This window comes from Trachypithecus francoisi, unplaced genomic scaffold, assembly GCF_009764315.1.
Source record: "Trachypithecus francoisi isolate TF-2019V2 unplaced genomic scaffold, Tfra_2.0 Lachesis_group8, whole genome shotgun sequence".
Taxonomy (NCBI): Eukaryota; Metazoa; Chordata; class Mammalia; order Primates; family Cercopithecidae; genus Trachypithecus; species Trachypithecus francoisi.
Window position 1 is genome coordinate 69468783 of NW_022681473.1, and position 21151 is coordinate 69489933.

The following is a 21151-nucleotide window of genomic DNA, read 5'->3' on the forward strand; positions in this document are numbered from 1 at the left end:
GGGACTACAGGTGCACACCACCATGCCCAGCTAAGTTTTGTATTTTTAGTAGAAGTGGGGTTTCACCATGTTGGCCAGGATAGTCTCGATCTCTTGACCTCGTGATCTACCTGCCTCAGCCGCCCAAAGTGCTGAGATTTCAGGTGTGAGCCACAGCTCTCAGTCATGAATGTTTTTCAAATTTTACTTTTAATAATTTTTAGTCAGGTGCGGTGCCTCACCTGAGGCACACACACACATTTATTATTATTATTATTATTATTATTATTATTGAGATGGAATCTCACTCTATTGCCCAGGCTGGAGTGCAGTGGCGCAGTCTCTACTCACTGCAACCTCCGCCTCCCGGGTTCAAGCAATTCTTCTACCTCAGCCTCCCGAGTAGCTGGAACTACAGGTGTATGCCGCCATACCCAGCTAATTTTTTTGCATTTTAGTAAAGACGGGAGTTTCACTGTGTTGCCAAGGCTGGTCTCAAAATCCTGAACTCAGGCAATCAGCCCACCTCGGCCTCCCAAAGTGCTAGGATTACAGGTGTGAGTCACCGCGCCCAGTAATAATAATAATTTTTAAAGACAGGATCTCACTCTCCTGCCCAGGCTGCAGTTCAGTGGCATGAACATGGATCACTGCAGCCTCCACCTCCTGGGCTCAAGTGATCCCCCTGCCTCAGCCTCCTGAGTAGCTGGGACTATAGGCACATGCCACCATGCCTGGCTAATTATTTTTACTAGAGACCAAGTCTGACTATGTTGCCTAGGCTGGCCTCTAACTCCTGGGCGCAACAGATCCTCCTGCCTCAGCCTCCCAAAGTGCTGGGATTACAGATGTGAACCATTGTACCCTGGCTACTTTATTTTTTTATTTCAAAAATTTTTTTAGCTTATTTGTCTTATTTTTTAATTGTTTACATATCTCTAAAAACTTCAAGTAATAAATATATATTTAGTCTACTTGTCAATATCACCACCTAGTGGCCAAAAGCCTACAAAAGAAAACAAAACAAAACAAAAAAAAACAAAACCTTCAGAACTAAAGTAGGTCTACTTTATCAGCTGTTGAAGTCATGTGGTTAAAAAACAAAAAGGTATTTTTATGATTGTGTGGTTCAAGCACTACTGAAAATCCACACGGAAACTGCATAGCAAAGTTTCTGACAGCATGTGTAACTGGACGCTTACAAACTATAATGGGATGACACTGCATAATTTGATTTATTTTCCTTTGTTTTATCAAAAGCATATGCCTAAAAGCCATAATGTTCTTTAGCTCTTTCACCAAAAGTTAATCTGAAGAAGCTTTTTCAAGGGGCAAGAACTTTCTTGGCAAGCTATAGCAAGACTGGGGCTATGTGAATCTGGATACAGCCCAAGGGAAGGCTATATCCACTATTACACAACCTCTGCAAATTAGCTAGATCTGGAGAAGTACTACAGGAACGCTCGCAAAACCACGTGGAATAACAATAAACTTTATCTGCTGGATCACTCCTTGCCTTTGGGGCCCTCCCATCCACAGGGAGAAAAGGTCCCTTCACATTAGCAACTTGTCAACCACATTAAACTGTGGCTTTCCCAGGTAGGGGGAAATGGTTGAGAAGCAAAGCTAAAAGAGACAAAATGTCTTTAGTCATTAGATAGACCTACTTGATCAACACCAGTAACTCTTTAAAATTAACGCTTACTTTACACAAAATATAAATCTATGACCAAGATGGAGAAACAGGAAACCACCAAAAACAGAGTAAAACAACAACAACAAAAACAGTAACAATAAAAAGCAAACTCCATGAAACAATAGTTTTCAAGATAACAGATAGCAGGCAACAAAAGCCATCTCTCTCTGAGATGGGAAACAAACATGGTAAACCCCTACCAGTAGACCAGCTTACTACCTTGAGGTCTTCCAGGCCACAGTACAGGGAAGGGTAAAAAGTAGGGTAGAGCCCAGTAGACTCCCTGAGTTGAAGAGACACAACTCAAGAGGCTGGAGAGACCCAAGTGGTTAGAGTTCATACGCTAGAATATCAGAGGAAAGAGCTGCAGAGGGCACCCTGGAGTATTAGGTAGATCAGTGCATTTTTGTGAGGAAACTATCCAATGCTAGGGAAAGAACCATGTAAAAAGATTAGAGAAAACAGTGCCCAGTGCTCACATGCTGGCTGGAAAAAGTACCTGTTCCACAAACTAGAAAAACTCATCATTCCCAAGGCCTTAGGTCAGGACCTAAGGAAGGCTTTGCCTCAGTGAGGAATAAACAGTACTAGACTGAGCACTGCTACAGACCTGCTTAACAAATCACATCAGCAAGACCTCAAAGGATCAAAGAGATACCAGTATCTGTGTGCAAACCCACAGCACCCAACAAGGTAAAATTCACAATGTCTGGCACCCAAAGCTAAGTCATGCAGAGTCAAGAAACCATAACCCAGAATGAAGAGACCAATCAAAACTAACCCATAACTAACAGACATGTTAACATCAGGAGAAAAAGACACAACTGTTCTTAAATAGTTATTAAAACTATAGTCCATGTTTGAAATGTTAACTAGACATAAAAGACATAAAAATCAGCCTAGGCCAGGCGCAGTGGCTCATGCCTGTAATGAGCACTTTGGGAGGCTAAGGCAGGAAGATCGCTTGAGGCTAGGAGTTGGAGACCAGCCTGGGCAACATAATGAGACCTTGTCTTTATTTATAACAAACAAACGAACAGCTGAAACGAAACATCCAGATATGAAATCTAAATTAAAAGCCCCAGAAATAATAACTACATAGGTAAATATATAAGATTTTATTTAAATCTCTTTAAAATATAATTGATTGCTTGAATAATAATGATGAATCACAGGATTTATAACATAAAAGTAAAATGCACAGCAAAAAATAACAGAGGGGGAAGAAATATAAGTATGTATTATAAGGTTATTACACTATACACTATACTATAAGGTGGCAAAACATCAACTGAAGTCAAAGATGTATACTATACACCCTAAAGCAGTCACTAAAATAACAAAACAGAGTTATAGTTAAGAGGACAACAAAGAAGGTAAGAAATAAGAAATAATGCAAAAGGCGGTAAAAAAAAGAGAAAAAAGAGAACAAAGAACAGATAGGACAATTAGAAATAAAAACAGCAAGATGACTCAAACAAAACCATGTCAATATTCACATTAAATGTATATGATCTAAACACCCAAATTAAGAGAGTGAGATGGATTATCAGACTGGGTATAAAAAGCAAGATCTAACCATATGCTGCCAACAAGAAATGCACTTTAAAATATAAAGATACAAATACATTTGACCTTTCAACAAGATAGATTTAAACTGCATGAGTCTACTTATACCTGGATTTCTCTCAATAAATATATTGGAAAATGTTTTGGAGATTTGTAGCAATGTGAAAAAGTTGCAGATGAATAGCATAGCCTAGAAATATTTTTTAAATTAAGAAAAAAGTATGCCATGGATGCATAAAATATATGTAGATATTAGTATATGTTATTTACTACCATAAATACACACAAATCTATTACAGTAAGTTAAAATTTATCCAAACTTACACAAACACAGACCATACAGGGCACCATTTGCAGTAGAGAGAAATGTAAGCAAATGTAAAAGTGCAGTATTAAATCATAAATGTATAAAAGTAGTTATATACAGTATGTACAATAATTTCATAGCTACTATAGTGAGCTCAAGTGTTACAAGTACTCACTTAAAACACCCGGGGATGCTAATCATCTCACGAGCAGTTCATCTCTCAGTAAATTATGTGTCGCAGTAAAAAGCAATCTCTTGTAGTTCTCGCATTATTTTTCATCAGTTTCAGCGCAATACTGTAAATCTTAATTAAAACCATGGGATCCACACAAAGTACTACGAGTGAGGCTAGAAGTAGTCCCAAGAAGCAGAGAAAAGTCACGACATTAAACGTGAAAGTTTAATTTCTTAATATGTACTGCAGATTGAGGTCTGCAGCTGCTTGCCATTTCAAGACAAATCCAGCATAAAGACCACTTACGAAATCTTTTCTTAAGAAAAAATAAGGAAATCGTGAAACTGTTGCTACAGCTATGCCAGCAAGTGAGAAAACCTTGCACCTTTTGTGAAATACAAAATATGTGTTACTCAACTATTTACATTATCAGTTAAGACTTCCAGTCAACAGTAAGCTATTAGTCATGTTTTTGGGGAGGCAAAAATTTATACTTGGATTTTTTTTTTTTTTTTGAGACAGAGTCAAGCTCTTGTCACCCAGGCTGGAGTGCAGTGGTGCGATCTCAGCTCACTGCAACCTCTGCCTCCCAGGTTCAAGCAATTCTCTTGCCTCAGCCTCCTGAGTAGCTGGGATTACAGGCACCCACCACCATGCCTGGCCGTTTTGTACTTTTAGTAGAGATGGGGTTTCATCATGTTGGTTAGGCTAGTCTCAAACTCCTGACCTCAAGCGATCTGCCCGCCTTGGCCTCCCAAAGTGCTGGGATTACAGGCGTGAGCCACCGCACCCGACCTATGATTGGATTTCTGACTACACAAAGAGTTGGTGCCCCTAACCTCCATGTTGTTCAAGGGTTAACCATGGTTTAAAAGGATGAAAAAATATATATATGCTAACACTAATCAAAGGAAAGTTCTAGTGGTTATAATATCAAAGTAGATTTGAAAGCAAAGATATTAATAGAGATTTTTTTAAAAAGCTTGATAAAACTGATATACCTCTAACCGGGCTAATCAGAAAACAGAGAGGCCACAAGTTATCAACAGGAATGAGACAACATCATCACAGATGCTACAGATATTAAAATAATAAGGGGATACCTATAGCTTTATGGCAGTAAGTTTAAAAACTTAAATAAAATGGATCAATTCTTGAAAGACTACCAAAGTTCACTCAAGAAAAAACAGATAAGCTATAAAGTTGTGTAACTATTCAAGAAATAAATCACGTGCAGTGACATACACCTGTAGTCCCAGCTACTCGGGGTGTGAGGCAGGACTGCTTGAGGCCAGGAATTCAGGGCTGTAGGGCACCATGATTGCACCTGTGAATAGCCACTGCGCTCCAATCAGGACAACATAACAAGATCCGTCTCTAAATAAATAAATAAATAAATAAATAATTTTGTTGTTGTTGTTTGAGATAGTCTCACTCTGTCAACCAGGCTGGAGTGCAAGTGGCATGATCTCGCCTCACAGCAACCTCTGACTCCTGGGCTCAAGTGATTCTCCTGCTGCAACCCCCCAACTAGCTGGGATTACAGGTACCCACCACCACGCCCAGCTAATTTTTGTATTTTTAGTACAGATGGGGTTTCAGGCTGCTCTTAAATTCCTGACCTCAAGTGATCGGCCCACCTTGGCCTCCCAAAGTGCTGGGATTACAGGTGTGAGTCACTGCACCTGGCCAATAAGTAATTTTAAAACAAAAAAAGGCAATAACAATTTTCTGGGCATGGTGGCACATGCTTGTAATCCCAGCTACTTGGGAGGCTGAGGGGAGAAGACTGCTTGAGCCCAGGAGTTCAAGACTAGCCAGGCAATACAGTAACTCCCATCTCAAGATAAAATTAAACAAAATAAAGTTAAAAAGAAATTGAAATTGTAGATAAAAACTGTACCCCCCACTGGAAAAAAAAAAAGACAAATTTGAAAGTACACACTGAGATGAATTCACTAGTGAATTCTCCACATTTAAGAAAGAAATAATCATAACTGTATGGATAACTGTGTAATTTTACTTTTAGAAAAGATAAAGGAAGAGAATAGCCCCAACTCACTGAATAAGGTCAACCTTACCCTGATACCAAAACCAGACAAAGACATTAGAAGAAAACAAAACTACAGAATAATATCCCTTTTGAGTGGTGAGGCAAAATTCTAATCGAAGTTATAGCAAATTGAATCCAACAAAATATTAAAAGAATACATCTGTAATATCATATACCTATATTATTAATAGATTAATGTAAGAATTTTTTTTTTGGAGATGGAGTCTCACTCTGTTGCCCAGGCTGAAGTGCAGTGGCACAATCTCGGCTCACTGCAACCTCTCCACCTCCCAGGTTCAAGTAATTCTCCTGCCTCAGCCTCCCTAGTAGCTGGGATTACAGGCACTCGCCACCATGTCCAGCTAATGTTTTGTATTTTTAGTAGAGACGGGGTTTCACCATATTGGCCGGGCTGGTCTCGAACTCCTGACCCCAGGTGATCCACCCACCTCAGCCTCCCAAAGTGCTGGGATTACAGGCATTAACCACTGTGCCCAGCCAATGTAAGACATCTATATTAGAATATATCTATATTCCTAGAAATGCTGGGTTAGTTTAACATTCAAAAATTAATCAATGTAATTCAGCATTACAAAACAAAAACCATAGGTCATCTCAAAAGATGCAAAAAAAAACTGACAAAACCCAATACCCATTCCTGATAAAACTCAGCAAACAAGGAAGAGGAGGGAACTTTCTCAACCAAATTCAGAGCATCTATTAAAACCTATAGCTAACATCACACTTAGTGGTAAAGGGAACAAACTGCTGATACACATAACAACATGGATGAATCCCAATAATTATGCCAAGCGAAAAAAGACAAAAAACAGCATATGCTGAATGATTTCATTTACATAAAACTCTAGAAAAATGCAAGCTAATGCACAGGAACAGGAAGTGGATTGTGGTTGCATGGGGACGAAGGGAAATAAGGAGGGAGAGGAGGTGTAACACAGGGTCAGGAGGGAACTTTTAGGAACTTACCTTAAAGAAAGAATGAATAGCAGCTGTAGCTTCACTGCGAATCCTCAGTATAGAACCCAGAACGTTAGTCCTACACCTAAAGTGAGGGTATTGTCTCAGGTACTCTAGAGGATGCCTCTCTTTATATTTGATGGGGAAAGCCTGCCAATAAATGAAAAAACAAATTAGAAGCCAAAAGAGACACTGTTTAATAAAATCAGTTTCCAGAGTATTTCTTAAATAGTGCTTTAGAACCAAACTAAGATCCTTTCCTTATGTTTTAATATACTGATTTTAATCCACATTATTTCCACCAGGTAAGTGGAATGGTAGGATGGAATCAGAGAGATGTAGGTTTGAATCTAGCTCTACCACTTATTAGCCAAGTAACTGAGCTAATATCACTGAAGCTCATCTGTTATTTATCAAGTTTGTATCCATTAGCTGTGAATCACTTCCTACAAATAGGTTATGATTAATTATGCAAAATTTCCACTGTTTGGCACACAGGAGTTCAAAACATTGTAGATATTAAACATGTACACACAAGGCTAATGTTCCATTTTAAAATTACCTATATGACTTGAAAGCCCATGATCATTCACAATCAATTGGTGCAATTTATTACTACTATCAACATGATACTTCCATCGAGCAGAGTAGTAAAGATTTACAAAAAGTTTGAAAGAAAATTATGGTTCCACATTGAGATATGTCTACCCTGCTCACATTCATGTCAAAAGATTAAGACAGACACATCCTTTCAGACAAAAATCAAAGTTTTAATTAAAAAGATAACAGAGAAGCTAAAAAAGAGCTACACTGGCAGCCTGTTTCTTTCAGTCTCATCCATTCTTTTTAAGTCTTGTACACATACAAACTCTTATGTTGTATAGAAAAAAGCACCATACTTACTAAAAGTGAAAATGTGACCATATCATAATTCTAGGGGTCAGAATTCCCTAATGTCGGAATATTTCAAAATGATACTGAATCGAAGGGCTTCAGGGAAGACGAAGCCATCAACACCAAAGAAGCCCAGGAAGAACAATTTAAGAATATAGTAGTCCCCTACTTACCCACAGGGGATATGTTCCAAGACCCCCAGTGGATACCTAAAACCACGGACAGTATCAAACCGTATAAACATTATGTTTTTTCTTTGACAACAACGGCCAGGTAGTATATAAAGTACAGATAAGCTGGACAAAAGGATGATTCACATTCTAGGCAGGATAGAGCAAGATACTTCAAGATTCCATCACACAATGAGAATGGCATGAAATTTAAAACTTAAGAATTGTTTATTACTGGAATTTTCCATGTAATATTCTGAGACCACAGTTCACTGTAGGCAGCAAACTGTGAAAAGCAAAACCACAGACAAGGGTGAACTACTGTAGTGAAACACATGGCAAATTTTTAATAATCACAGATCCCTATAAAAAACCAAAAAGAAAAATGGTTACCTTCTATATTATGCTCTTGATTTCCAAATTATTCTACACTCTATTTTTCAGAAATCTTAGAACCTGATTCCTGATTTTACATGTCAATCAGAATTTCTTGGAAATTAAGGATGACATTTTAACAAAAATTGCATTTTCTTCCTTTATTTCCTTACATTTCTTCCTATTATACTGAAAGAATTAACAATGAATTAAAATGATGCAATTTTCCTGTATTTCCTCACTTTTGTTCATTAAATGTTTGAAGACAGGTATAGCAAAAACACAGAGGATTCATATGGCTAGAATACAAATTTCAGCTGTGTCACATCAGCTCATAATGTTAAGTAAATCATTTCATCTGGCTGGGCCTCATTTTCTCCATTGTAAATTTAAAGAATTTGATTGATAATCTTTTATTCTCTCCAACCTCTTTATCAAGCTTATAAATATGAAGCTAACAGAAGAGTCTTACAAAAACAGGCATAAACATGTCTTAATGCCGAATTTCTTGCCTCTGGTTCAGCCTAAGCATTATAATACTATTGATCGGCATCACCCAACAGAACTTTCTGTGATAAATGGAAATGTTTTGTGCTATCCAATATAGTAGCCAGTAGCCACATGCAACTACTGAGCACTTGAAATGAGGATAATGCCACTGAGGAACTGGATTTTTTTAATGAATTTCAACTGATTTAATAACAAACTGCCAAAGGTGGCTAGAGCCAACCATTATTGGATGATCGGTTCTAGATCACGCAAAAGTCATTCCTGCCTTTCCTAAGAACGAGCCCGCCCTGGTATATCATTGTGGCTGACTGGGCATGCTTGTAAAAGCAGCAAGTTTTAACTGTGACACACACCACAGAGATGCAAAAATTAACACTTACCTCTCACTAAGCTATCTACATAAATAATTTTTGCTACTGCCTCTTCAGGTTGTATGGCTTGTTTCAATTATCTGGTAAGTTGCAAATGAAATATATTCTAAGTTTCATCTTCCTAATAATCACACTTAAAACAGATTGCTGTCTTAATTAAAGCCTAAATAGCCTCCACAAAAGTGTCAGAAATCATACCTTGGCATCGCAATTTCCAATAACTTTAATTTTTTCTGCCTTCAGTTCCACATTTTGCCTTTTGGATGGACTTTTTATCAGCTGCCCTTGTATTTCCACAGAACTCCCAAAAGTTAATTCTCTACAGTAAGAAAAAACAAGATAAACAAGATATCATTATATACAACCTTCATTTTAATATCAACTATGCAATAAGAATATTAAAATACTTAATGACAAAAGCTTTTACCCTCAATTGGTTAAATAATCTTCAGAATCAATGGATAATCTGTTGTATAAATAGAGTATAAAATTATAAAAATGAATTCCATAAGCTTTAAAATGGGAACAAAGAGAGTTAAGAATTCGTATAATTCAGAATTAAGAGGCTGTACAACTGCCCTTATTAAAAAGTTAGTTGGCCAAAAACTTTCTAAAAGATTACAGAAGACATGCGAAAACTGCAAATCAAAATAAAATTAGCCAGGAATTCTCTGTCCTATTTTTGCAACTAAAAAAAATTTTTTTTTTTTTTTACTTAGTTGGCTGGTGATCTGAGCACGTAAGGTGCTACTTTCTGGTTAATAAGACTAATCGAGTTCAAGTTCACCCACAAATTAACGGTATGACAACTACGAAAAGTCATCTAAGTTCATTTAAGAATCATCTATTAAAAAAGGAGCTGGTAAATGATAGTACATCTGTTCTAATTCTTTTTTCTTTTCTTTAAAGAGACCAGGTCTCACTATGCTGCCAAGGCTGGTCTTGAACACCTGGGCTCAAGCAATCCTCCTGCCTTGGCCTCCCAAAGTGCTGGGATTAGAGGCATGAGCCACCATGCCCAGCCCATCTGTTCTAGTTCTAACATTTCATAATTGCAGTAAGTATGACAATAAGTGCCTTCCTAAAACACTATTAAAATATTATAGCAACACAATAAATTTTATTAAAGTAAGTCAGGAGATTCTCCACCTGATTGTCCACTATTGCATTATGGGTGGGGAAATCTGGTATACTTTCATCAACCTGAGAGGGTAATTTGAGATGCTCTGACTTAAAATATGTACTACCTGACATATATAAATATAAATATTATCCTAAGGTTTCCTGGGAATATCTCAAAGAGTCATCCTCCGGAAACTCTAAAATCTAGGTCCCATTAGACCCATGTGATTGCTACACTGATATAAACAATCAAAACAATTACAAAGTTTTTAAAAGGTTACCATTAATAATAGGGCCAGGTGTGGTGGCTCATGCCTGTAATCCCAGCACTTTGGAAGGCTGAGGCAGGCAGATCACTTGAGGTCAGGAATTCAAGACCAGCCTGGCCAACATGGTAAAACTCTGTCTCTACTAAAAATACAAAAAATTAGCCCGGTGTGGTGACACACACCTGTAATCCCAACTACTCAGGACACTGAGGCACCAGAATTGCTTGAACTTATGAGGCAGAGGTTGCAGTGAACCGAGATCATGCCACTATACTCCAGCCTGGGCGACAGAGTCAGACACTCTCCACAAAAAAAAAAAAAAAAAAAAAAAAAGTTACTATTACAACAATTTTTTTTTGTTCTGCCCAGTTGACCACATAGTCTCTGATCCATGAACCTATTCAATGTGTAAACAGCATTAACCCTAACAATCCTCAGAATAGCAAAGCACTCTTATTCTAACAAATTAGAATAATGTTCTCTTCCTCAGAGCTGATACCTAACATTAAAATGGTGTTAGTTTTTGGTTTTGGGGTTTTTTTTTTTTGGAGACAGGGCTCTATCACACAGGCTGCAATGCCGTGGCAAGATCTTGGCTCACCACAGCCTTGACCTCCAGGGCTCAAGACATGCTCTAGCCTCAGCCTCCCGAGTAGCTGAGATTATTGGTGCATACCACCATGCCCAACTCATTTTTATATTTTTGGTAGAGACAGGGTTTTACTATGTTGCCTAGGCTGGTCTTGAACTCCTTGACTCAAGTGATCTGTCTGTCTCGGCCTCCCAAAGTGCTGGGATTACAGGCGTGAACCACCACACCTGACCTAGTGTTAGTTTTAAAACCTAATGAATGAGACCATAAAGTTTCTTCCATTTATTCAACAGGTAATAATTTGTCATATTGTCAGCACTATGCTAGAGGTCAAGAATACAAAAAAGAATGAGATGCCATTCCTAACCTCAGGAAATTAAGAGTCTAGCAGGAGGAGTCAAATAGGAATACAGTTGATTACCATCCAATGTGATACTTTTAACACAGATGTAGGCACGGGATGCTATGGGAGCACAAAAAAGGGGTACCTGACACAGTTATGGGATGGGAACATCAGATAATGCCTAACTAAGCAGGAACTATGAAAGACAAGAGGAGAAGAGGCTGTATTGGGCAGTGGCAGCAAGACGTACAAATGCTATTAGGAAAGAGCAGAACAGCTTAGAGGAGCCGCAAATAATTAAGAAAGACTGAAGTGAAGCATAGGTTGGGGATATCAGCATGTGATGATGTCAAATAGAGGAGGAAAGGCCTGAGCTTGAAGGATCTTGATTCCAAATATTTGGACTTGATCCTCAAAGCTATGAAAGCAGATTTGTTTCAAAAGATTACTCAGGGTTCAATGTAAACACTGGTTTAGGGAAGTGAGAAGCACTAGAGGTGAAAAACAAAAATCAAAGAATTCTTTTAAAAAACAAAACTCACCTACTGTCAAGGCTTGAATCTGCAACAATCTGAAGGCTTTCCAAAGATGACCCATCATTTACATGCAGGAACAAGACTTCCTTCTGGGATCGGACAGAACGAATCCATCCCTAAGGAAGAGAAATATTTCTAATGTGAGAGTAAAACATTTTATGTTTTCATTACACATACACACACATAGACTAAATGAAAATAAAACATGTACGCATAATCCTGCCTCAACAAATCGACTTTTAGTTCACCAATATGCATACTTAATTTTATATGTTCAATCACAATGGGATACACACTTTGGTATTCTATCTTTTGTTTTCGTAATAAAGCACAACATTTCGAACGCATGCCTAACATTCCTTCACATTGATGAGCCTAATTCATATAACCAATCTTCCCAATATTGGCAATTCCAGGTATTTCCTCCAAGACCCCTGCCCCCTGGCCCAACAATAAATAACAGGGCACATATCTTGGTGCCTTTCTCAGGATATGGGGTACGCCCTTCTTTCTGGTTTCATCTCACCATGCTGCCCAGAAGGCACCTCCTCTTTGGTGATTCTAAATCAACAGTAATTTCCAGGCTGGGTGCAGAAATCCCAGCACTTTGGGAGGCCGAGGAGGACAGATCACTTGAGGTCGGGAGTTCGAGACCAGCCTGGCCAACATGGTGAAAGCCTGTCTCTACTGAAAATACAAAAATTAGCCAGGCGTGTTGGCGCTCGCTTGTAGTCCCAGTTACTGGGAGGCTGAGGCAGAAGAATCGCTTGAACTCTGGAGGTAGAGGTTGCAGTGAGCCAAGATCGCGCCACTGCACTCCAGCCTGGGTGACAGAGCAAGACTCCATCTCAAAAAAAAAAAAAAAAAAAAAAAACAAAAAACTAACTCCAAACGACCACTTTCTTTCACTTGTTAAAGTTAACATTTATTGAGCCCTTTGTAATGTGGTTCTATTCTAAGCTCTGTATAAATATTATGCTACTTAATCCTCAGAAGAACTTAATGAAGTGGTTATCATTTTAGAGCTGAAGAAACATTATTTGGAGATGTTAGGAAAACCTCTCTAAATATTCCAGGACATAGTCACCAATTAGTAGAGTTGGGATTCAAAAGGAAGTTCTTACTTCAAAGTTCATGTTCTTATCAATGAGCTTTTCTGGGACACTATTATAATTCTGCCCCATCCCCAGTTCCCCTGCCTAGGGAACACATCCTTCAGGACTTGGCTGAAACGTCACCTCATGCAAGATATCTTCCTTAACTTTCTCAGTTATGTTAACTTCCTGTTTTCTTACAGTTCTTTACTTACCTTACTACCAACTATCTTATTGCTAAAATTATTTGTTTTAACCATTGGAGCAGGGCTGTCCAACAGAAATATAATGAGTCACATGTTTAATTTAAAATTTCTTTTTGTGGCCATGTTGAACATAAAAAATAGGTGAAATATTTTACTTAACCTATTATGCCCCAAATATTATCAACCTATAATCAATATAAAAACATATTGAGATATTTTGCATTCTTTTTGGTTCTTCAAAATTGGTATGTATTTTACACTTAAAGCACATCTCAATTTGGACCAAACTTCAAGTGCTTAGAGCCAAAAGTGGCTGGTAGCTACCATATCAGACCTCACAGGACTAAACTGAAATCCTCTAACCTGGGCAGCAGGTTCTCTCTTCATCTTTGAGTTTTTCTCTTGACTAGCGCACAAAGTATCATTAATGTATGCCCAATTAATAGACAAACAGACCTATGGAAAGAATATGGAACTCAAAGAAATGCAAAGAGGAGCAGATTGGTCATACTGCTAAAAAGCAAAGGATATGTGAGGACAACAAAAATCACTGCAACAGCAAGCCATGACTGTGTCACTACAATCATGGGTGACAGAGCAAGAACCTACTCAAAAACGATAATTATTTATTATAACCACATCTGCCAGGCTTATGCCTGTAATCCCAGCACTTTGGGAGGCAGGAGGAGGAGGACTGCTTGAGTCCAGGAGTTCGAGACTAGCCTGGGCAATATAGTGAGACCCAGCTCCACAAAAAACTTAAAAAATTAGAGTACGGTGGTGCATGCCTATAGTTCCAGCTACTCTGGAAGCCGAGGCAGGAGGACTGCTTGAGCCTGGGAGATGGAGACTGCTGTGAACTGAGATCACACCACTGCACTCCAGCCTGGGTGATAGAGCTAGATCCTGTCTCAAAAAATAACCACATCAGTGTACTTCAGCAACCTAGTAAGAAACAGTCAAACCACCTTGTTTATTCTGCACCTCTTCTATGTGGAGCTGCTGCAAATAATATATAATCAGCAAGAGAAATCATAGCAGCTAACATTTGTAGACTATGAGCCACTGTTCTAAATATCTTATTTCCATTACCTCATTTAATTTTCAGGACTCAGGGACAATTATTATCTCTATTTTCATTAGAGGAAAATAAGGTGTAGAACGCATAAACGCTATGCAGAGATTTAAACCTAAGCTGCTTAACTCCAGAGCTCTTTCAAACTGCTACATTCCACTCTTTCTTCGAATTCATTAAAAATAAATCACATGCAGAGCCCCACAATAGGCACTGAGGTGACTAAAAGTTTAAAAGGCATGGTTTGAACAAGTATTTACTGTTAGCCATGTGTGATTACAAAGGCAGGTAAGACACGGTTTCTGCTCTCAAGGAGGGAGGTCAAGACAACCACTTTATAAACCTGGATATTCATCATAAGGGATAAAGACAGAGAAAGGGGGCTTGTTCGTTTACACTTTTGGTATGACTAACAAGTTTACAGGTAATACCCTGGAATCATGAAAGCAAAATTCTAGCGCTTTAGAGTCATCGGAACAGTTTTGTGAAAAGTAATGGAAAGCAGAAAAGTGGAAACTCGCGACGCCTACCTATACTTTCTAACTTTTCCCTGCTCGGGGTTGTGTCTGACCCGACAGTAAAGGAAAAGCTAGATGTGGATATGCCATATAAGTCCCTACAAGAAAAAAACCCACTCCCTTCCCATTCACCAACCTGGACCTTAATGCGCTCCCCACTCGTGTTCTGGGCCCCGAGAGCTTCCCGCACGCTCAGTTTGGCTGAAGGTTTGTGCTTGGGGAAAGGGGCGGAGGAACAGAAGCGCACGGACCGGAGCAGACAGCGGACTCCCAGCATCGCGCGGCCGCCCAGGCACTCCGCGGGAGCAGCCCAGACCCCGCGGTGGGAACCCCGCCTGCAGCGGCCCTCCTTTCTCAGCGGCTCCCCTTCCGCGGCCGCAGCTCTGCTCTAAGGCACTCCAGAGCCCCTCGGATGCGAGCTTACTCCTTCAGAACACCCAGCTCTGTCCCCACAGAACCTCTCCGTTTCCCACTTCCAACGGGGCGGAGTGGTCAGGACACTAGGCAAACGCCGGAAACAAACCACGTGCACTTGGAAGCTAAGGCGCCCCACTGCCCGCGACAATTCCAAAACTACGCACAGACCCCGGGCCGCAACACGCGCCGCCACTCCTACGACATCACGCCAACGCCGCTTACGCCATCACGTTACGACGAAGAAGGGAGAGCATGCGTACTTGTGACCCAGGCTTAGGGAAACGTGCGGGAGGGGGCGGGGTCAGGAGCCGAGACGGGGCGGAGCTAATGCCCTAAGGTTGTAGAGGTTATCGCTGAAAGAACTTGGGAGCACATCTGAGGGTCTTCATTTCTAAAGATTCCAGGTGAGGCTGAGAAACTGAGAGGCAAAGAGTGACTGATGGCGAGGGAAACCGTCTCCATCAGTCAACAACAGGGATCCAACTAAGAGGAGGCTCTTAGCTGTTAACAGGATTCGCTTGAAGAGATCAGTTGTTCCGTTCCTGAGTTCTCCGCAGAGAAAAATCAGACATAGCCCCTCTGCGCAAGTCACAGTTGTGTGGTATCAGCTAAACAGACAGTTGCATAAAACGGTGATCAGTTTGCCTGACAGCGCCTAAGCGTGGGACGCCAGAGGTGGCTTCCTGGAGAAGGTAGTCCTCTAACAGGTAAATAAGAGGAACTGGAGGGACCTTGCATATGGCCGGCAAGACGGTGGGAAGATGTAGCAGAGACTGGAGGAATGTCGAGTGTTACCAGCCAGAATCTTCCAAGTCTCCCTCTTCCCTCTGCCCTCCAACACGGCTATCTGCATTTGTTTGACCTGGAAACAATGACCCTTTTATGTATTAGGCTACCTTTTGTTAAAAAAAAAAAAAAAAAAAAAAAACTGTAACTCGATGACAGTCATGAAAAGGTTTTTAATCTAATTTAAAAAAATAAAACGTTTGGCCGAGTGCAGTGGCTCTCGCCTGTAATCCCAACTCTTAGGGAGGCAGAAGTAGGAGAATTGCTTCAGCCCAGGAGTTCAAGACCAGCGCTCGCGCTCGCGCTCGCTGTCTCTCTCCCCGTCTCTCACTCTCACTCTCTCACTCTCACTTTTACCTTACTTAAAGATGCTACTGTTATTATGCCCATTTTACAAATAAGAGAACTTAGGCATAGAAAGGCTAGGTGACCTACTTAAGGATACACATTCTGTAAGTGTGAGATTTAAACCCAGAAGTGCTGGCTCTATGCATTTAAGCATTGTGCTATATTACATAGTATCCCAAGGTGGAAAATAAGACCATGATCCCTTCCGTCAAGGAGCTCATGCTTTAGAGACGGAGACAAGGAAGAAAAGAGACTACTGAAATATAAACTAATAAGTGCACACATAGATGTATGAGTTGTCTGCATTTGTTTGGCCTGAAAACAGTCACCCTTATATATTAGGCTATCTCTTAAATTTATTCAAAAAATAATTTATCATATTGGATAAAATATAATAAAATTATAATATATAATATATACATGTATTACAATATTATGTTATATAATATAAATGTGTTCCCTGGTTCTTTTAATAAATTAAAATTATAAATATAATAAAATTATAATTATAAAATAGTATAAACTTATAATTAAATTATAATATATTGGATAAAATATATGTTTATGATATAAAAATATGTCGGATAAAATATAATATAGTCTAGAGAAGGAGAAAATTAAGCTGAATTTTTTTTTTTTTTTTTTGGAGACGGAGTCTCGTTCTGTTGCCCAGGCTGGAGTGCAGTGGCCGGATCTCAGCTCACTGCAAGCTCCGCCTCCCGGGTTTACGCCATTCTCCTGCCTCAGCCTCCGGAGTAGCTGGGACTACAGGCGCCCGCCACCTCGCCCGGCTAGTTTTTTGTATTTTTTTTTTTTAGTAGAGACGGGGTTTCACCGTGTTAGCCAGGATGGTCTCGATCTCCTGACCTCGTGATCCGCCCGTCTCGGCCTCCCAAAGTGCTGGGATTACAGGCTTGAGCCACCGCGCCCGGCCTTAAGCTGAATTTTTGAAGAGGATCATTATTTTGCCAGATAGGCATGTAAGAAAATTTCCTGCCAGAAGGTGAACAGGGAAGGTTGCCAGGAGGGCAAATGGCCTGGAAAAATTGTAAAACCATTCTCAAGACAGACTAGAAAATATCTCATCTGAAAATACTCGGTGTTGGAGGTGGAACCTACTGAGAGGTGTTTGGATTATGGGGGCCTCATGAAGGCCTTGGTGCCACCCTTGCAGGAGTGAATTCCCACTCCATTAGTTTTTTCAAGAGCTGATTGTTGAAAAGAGCCTGGCACCCCCCTCCTCCTCTCTTCCTTCCTCTTTTGCCATGTGATGCTTGCTCCTCTTTGCCTTCCTGAATGACTGAATGACAACAAACCTTGACATTATTTACTTTGAGTGGAAGCAGATTCTGGTGCGATGCTTCTTGCACAGCCTGCAGAACTGTGCAGATAAATGAATACACTTCTTATCGATTAAAAAATATATAGGCCAGGCGCAGTGGCTCATGCCTGTAATTCTAGCACTTTGGGAGGCTGAGGTGGGCGGATTGCCTGAGCTCAGAAGTTTGAGACCAGCCTGACCACAGAGAAACCCCATCTCCACTAAAATACAAAAAAATTAGCCGGATGTGGCGGCATGTGCCTGTAGTCCCAGGTACTCGGGAGGCTGACTCAGGAGAATTGCCTGAACCCGGGTGGCAGAGGTTGCAGTAAGCCGAGATCACATCACTGCATTCCAGCCTGAGCAATAGAGTGAGACTCTGTCTCAAAAAAATCAATTAATTAAAAGGGCACTTCTTGAACTGTGAGAAAGGAAAAATGGAAACTTGCAGCCAGTGCCATCGGAATTATGCAGCTATGGACTTTTAAGGGAAAATAAGTTTGTTGGTTCAAAATCTGGGGAACAAGACAGTCTGGGGTACATAGCAATGATGTTTATCCCAGTGAAAATCTTTTCTTTGCCTACGCCTACCCTGTCCAAGTAATCAAAAGTAGTAACCAGTTGGCTCATTTCTTACTCATGCAACTTTCTGTCTTGCCTTCTGCTATGGCTTGGATATGGTTTGTTTGTCCCCACAAAAACTCATGTTGAAATTTAATCCCTGATGTGGTGGTGTTGGGAGGTGAGGCCTAATGGAAGGGGTCTGGTGTGTGGGAGCAGATCCCTCGTGAGTGGCTTGGTGCTGTTCCCACAGACTGCATGAGTTCTTGCAAGAATGGGCTTGTTCCCACCACAGCGGGTTGTTACAAGGCCAGGATGCCCCTCAGGGGTTCCCCTTTTTGCACATGTCCACTTCCCTTTTGACCTTCTTCACCACGTTGTGATGCGGCACAAAAGCCCTCACCAGAAGCCAGGGCCATGCCCTTAAACTTCTCGTCCTCTAGAACCATGAGCTAAATAAGCCTCTTTTCTTTATACATTGCCCAGTGTCAGGTATTCCTTTACAGCAACATAAAATGGACTAAGGCACCTTCTTTCTCTCCCAACTCCCCTACTCCAGGGGACAATGTGCAGCTTAAGAACTGGAGTCTGAATCCCAGATAGTGAGGATCCTGCCTTCCTTTACCCTCTCACTACTTGTTTAAGCCAAAAGGTTAATTATGTTATTAGCAGGGGACCACTGTCCCAGTATGTTGAAGACAAGGGAAAACTGGTTGAAACTGAAGATTAGTAAACATATATATATAATTGAAAGTTGACTATACCACTTATGCTTCTGGTGCTCAGTTCAAACCATCCCCTGTATCTTGTGCTATATCAAATCATATCACTTTCTTGTTTATTTTTGTTTTCAATGTTGGCTTGACACCTTCCCTTTTAGATTCATCACCTTCCAGACAGTAGCACAAATGTTTTTAATATGAATATATAGTTGACCCTTGAACAACATGGGTTTGAATTATGCCGGTCCACTTGTATGTGAATTTTTTTCAATAAATATATTGGAAATTTTCTTGGAGATTTGTGACAATTTCAGAAAACTTACTAATGAACTGTGTAGCCTAGAAATATCAAAGCATTTAATAAAAAGGTCATGAATCACAAGATACATGTAGTTACTAGTCTATTTTATCATTTACTATGACAAAATATACATAAGTCTATGATAAAAAGTTAAAATTGGCTGGGTGCAGTGGCTCATGCCTGTAATCCCAGCACTTTGGGAGGCCGAGGCATGCGGAACACTTGAGGTCAGGAGTTCAAGACCAGCCTGGCCAACATGGCGAAACCCCCATCTCTACTAAAAATATAAAAATTAGCCAGGCATCGGCCGGGTGCAGTGGCTCACGCCTGTAATCCCAGCACTTTGGAGGCTGAGGTGGATGGATCACCTGAGGTCAGGAGTTTGAGACCAGCCTGGCCAACATGGCGAAACCCCCATCTCTACTAAAAATACAAAAACCAGCTGGGTGTGGTGGCAGGTGCCTGTAATCACAGCTACTGGGGAGGCTGAGGCAGGAGAATCGCTTGAACCTGGGAGGCAGAGGTTGCAATGAGCCGAGATCAAACCACTGCACTCCAGCCTAGGCAGCAGAGCAAGACTCCGTCTCAAAAAAAAAAAAAAAAAAGAAAAAGAAAAAAGAAAAAAAATTAGCCAGATGTGGTGGCGCATGCCTGTAATCCCAGCTACTCAGGAGGCTGAGGCAGGAGAATCGCTTGAACCTGGGAGGCAGAGGTTGCATTACGTCACTGCACTCCAGCCTGGGCAACAGAGTGAGACTCCATCTCAAACAACAAACAAACAAACAAACAACCCCACAAACCTTGCATGGTGCTATTCATAGTTGAGAGAAATTGTTATAAGACATGCAACCTTAAGGTTTAACAAATAGGGCCAAATTTTTTCCCCAGTGTCACCAGCCATATATGAGAGTTTCAGTTGCTTTACATTCTTGTCAACACTTCATCTTTGTTTTTTTAATGTGAAACACTTCATAAATATGTGTGTCATCCTTGAATGGGCCATGCTAATCTCTGTATCCTTTCAATTTTAGTATATATGCTGTTTAAAGAAGAATAATACTTGGTCTTAAACTTTCTAAAGTAGCTGTATTGGTGGGGGAGTAATATCCACTGCTGTTTTAATTTGCATTCCCCTGATTATTATTTTTGTTTGACACCTTTTTAGTGTTTATTTTCATTGGACTTTATTCTTGGTAATTTGACTTTTTACATCTTTTGCCCATTTTTCTTTTTTTTTTTTTTTTTTTTTTTTTTGAGATGGAGTCTCGCTCTGTCGCCCAGGCTAGAGTGCTGTGGCCAGATCTCAGCTCACTGCAAGCTCCGCCTCCTGGGTTCACGCCATTCTCCTGCCTCAGCCTCCCGAGTAGCTGGGACTACAGGCGCCCGCCACCTCGCCCGGCTAATTTTTTATATTTTTTAGTAGAGACGGGGTTTCACCGTGTTAGCCAGGATGGTCTCGATCTCCTGACCTCGTGATCCGCCCATCTCGGCCTCCCAAAGTGCTGGGATTACAGGCTTGAGCCACCGCGCCCGGCCTTTTGCCCATTTTTCTATTGAAAAATGAGTAGTCTTATTTTTCCTAAAGGCTACTTTTATTGAGTAGTCTTTTTTCTTATTAATCTATATAAGTTTTTATTGCCCATGTTTTAGTTATGAGTTCTTCTCAGTTATATGCATTGCGATATTCAACCACTCTGTGGGTTGTCTTTTCTATGGTGTATTGTGAGAAAATGGCTGAATGACAGCAAACCTTGAAAATATTCAATCCTTTTCTTAAGAGTGAACAGTTCTTGAAGAAAATTATTAAGACACTCAAGCATTACTCTTTATATTTTTTCTGGCAATGTAAGACCAGTGCTTTAC

At 40.2% G+C, this 21151-nt stretch overlaps 1 protein-coding gene and 1 non-coding gene across 9 annotated transcripts in view; both read right to left on the reverse strand.

Moving 5' to 3' along the window:
* NARS2 (asparaginyl-tRNA synthetase 2, mitochondrial) overlaps positions 1-15484 on the reverse strand; it is a 141603-nt gene extending 126119 nt beyond the window's left edge. For 5 of the 8 annotated variants that reach the window (XR_004435662.1, XR_004435661.1, XM_033204335.1 and 2 more), the window contains exons 1-4: positions 14969-15484; positions 11946-12055; positions 9276-9396; positions 6767-6907 (exon numbers count right to left, since the gene is read on the reverse strand). Coding sequence is in view for 3 of the 8 variants with exons in the window: in XM_033204335.1 (XP_033060226.1) it covers positions 6767-6907; positions 9276-9396; positions 11946-12055; positions 14969-15109 (513 nt within the window). In the remaining 5 variants the exon portion in view is untranslated. The remainder of the gene's footprint in view (positions 1-6766; positions 6908-9275; positions 9397-11945; positions 12056-14968) is intronic. The other 3 variants (XM_033204339.1, XM_033204337.1, XM_033204338.1) reach the window with 3 other exon arrangements.
* Positions 15485-20241: 4757 nt separating this feature from the next.
* On the reverse strand, positions 20242-20343 carry LOC117081827. The gene has a single exon (XR_004436308.1). It is a non-coding gene; the product is annotated as a U6 spliceosomal RNA (small nuclear RNA).
* Between the last annotated feature and the right edge of the window lie 808 nt (positions 20344-21151).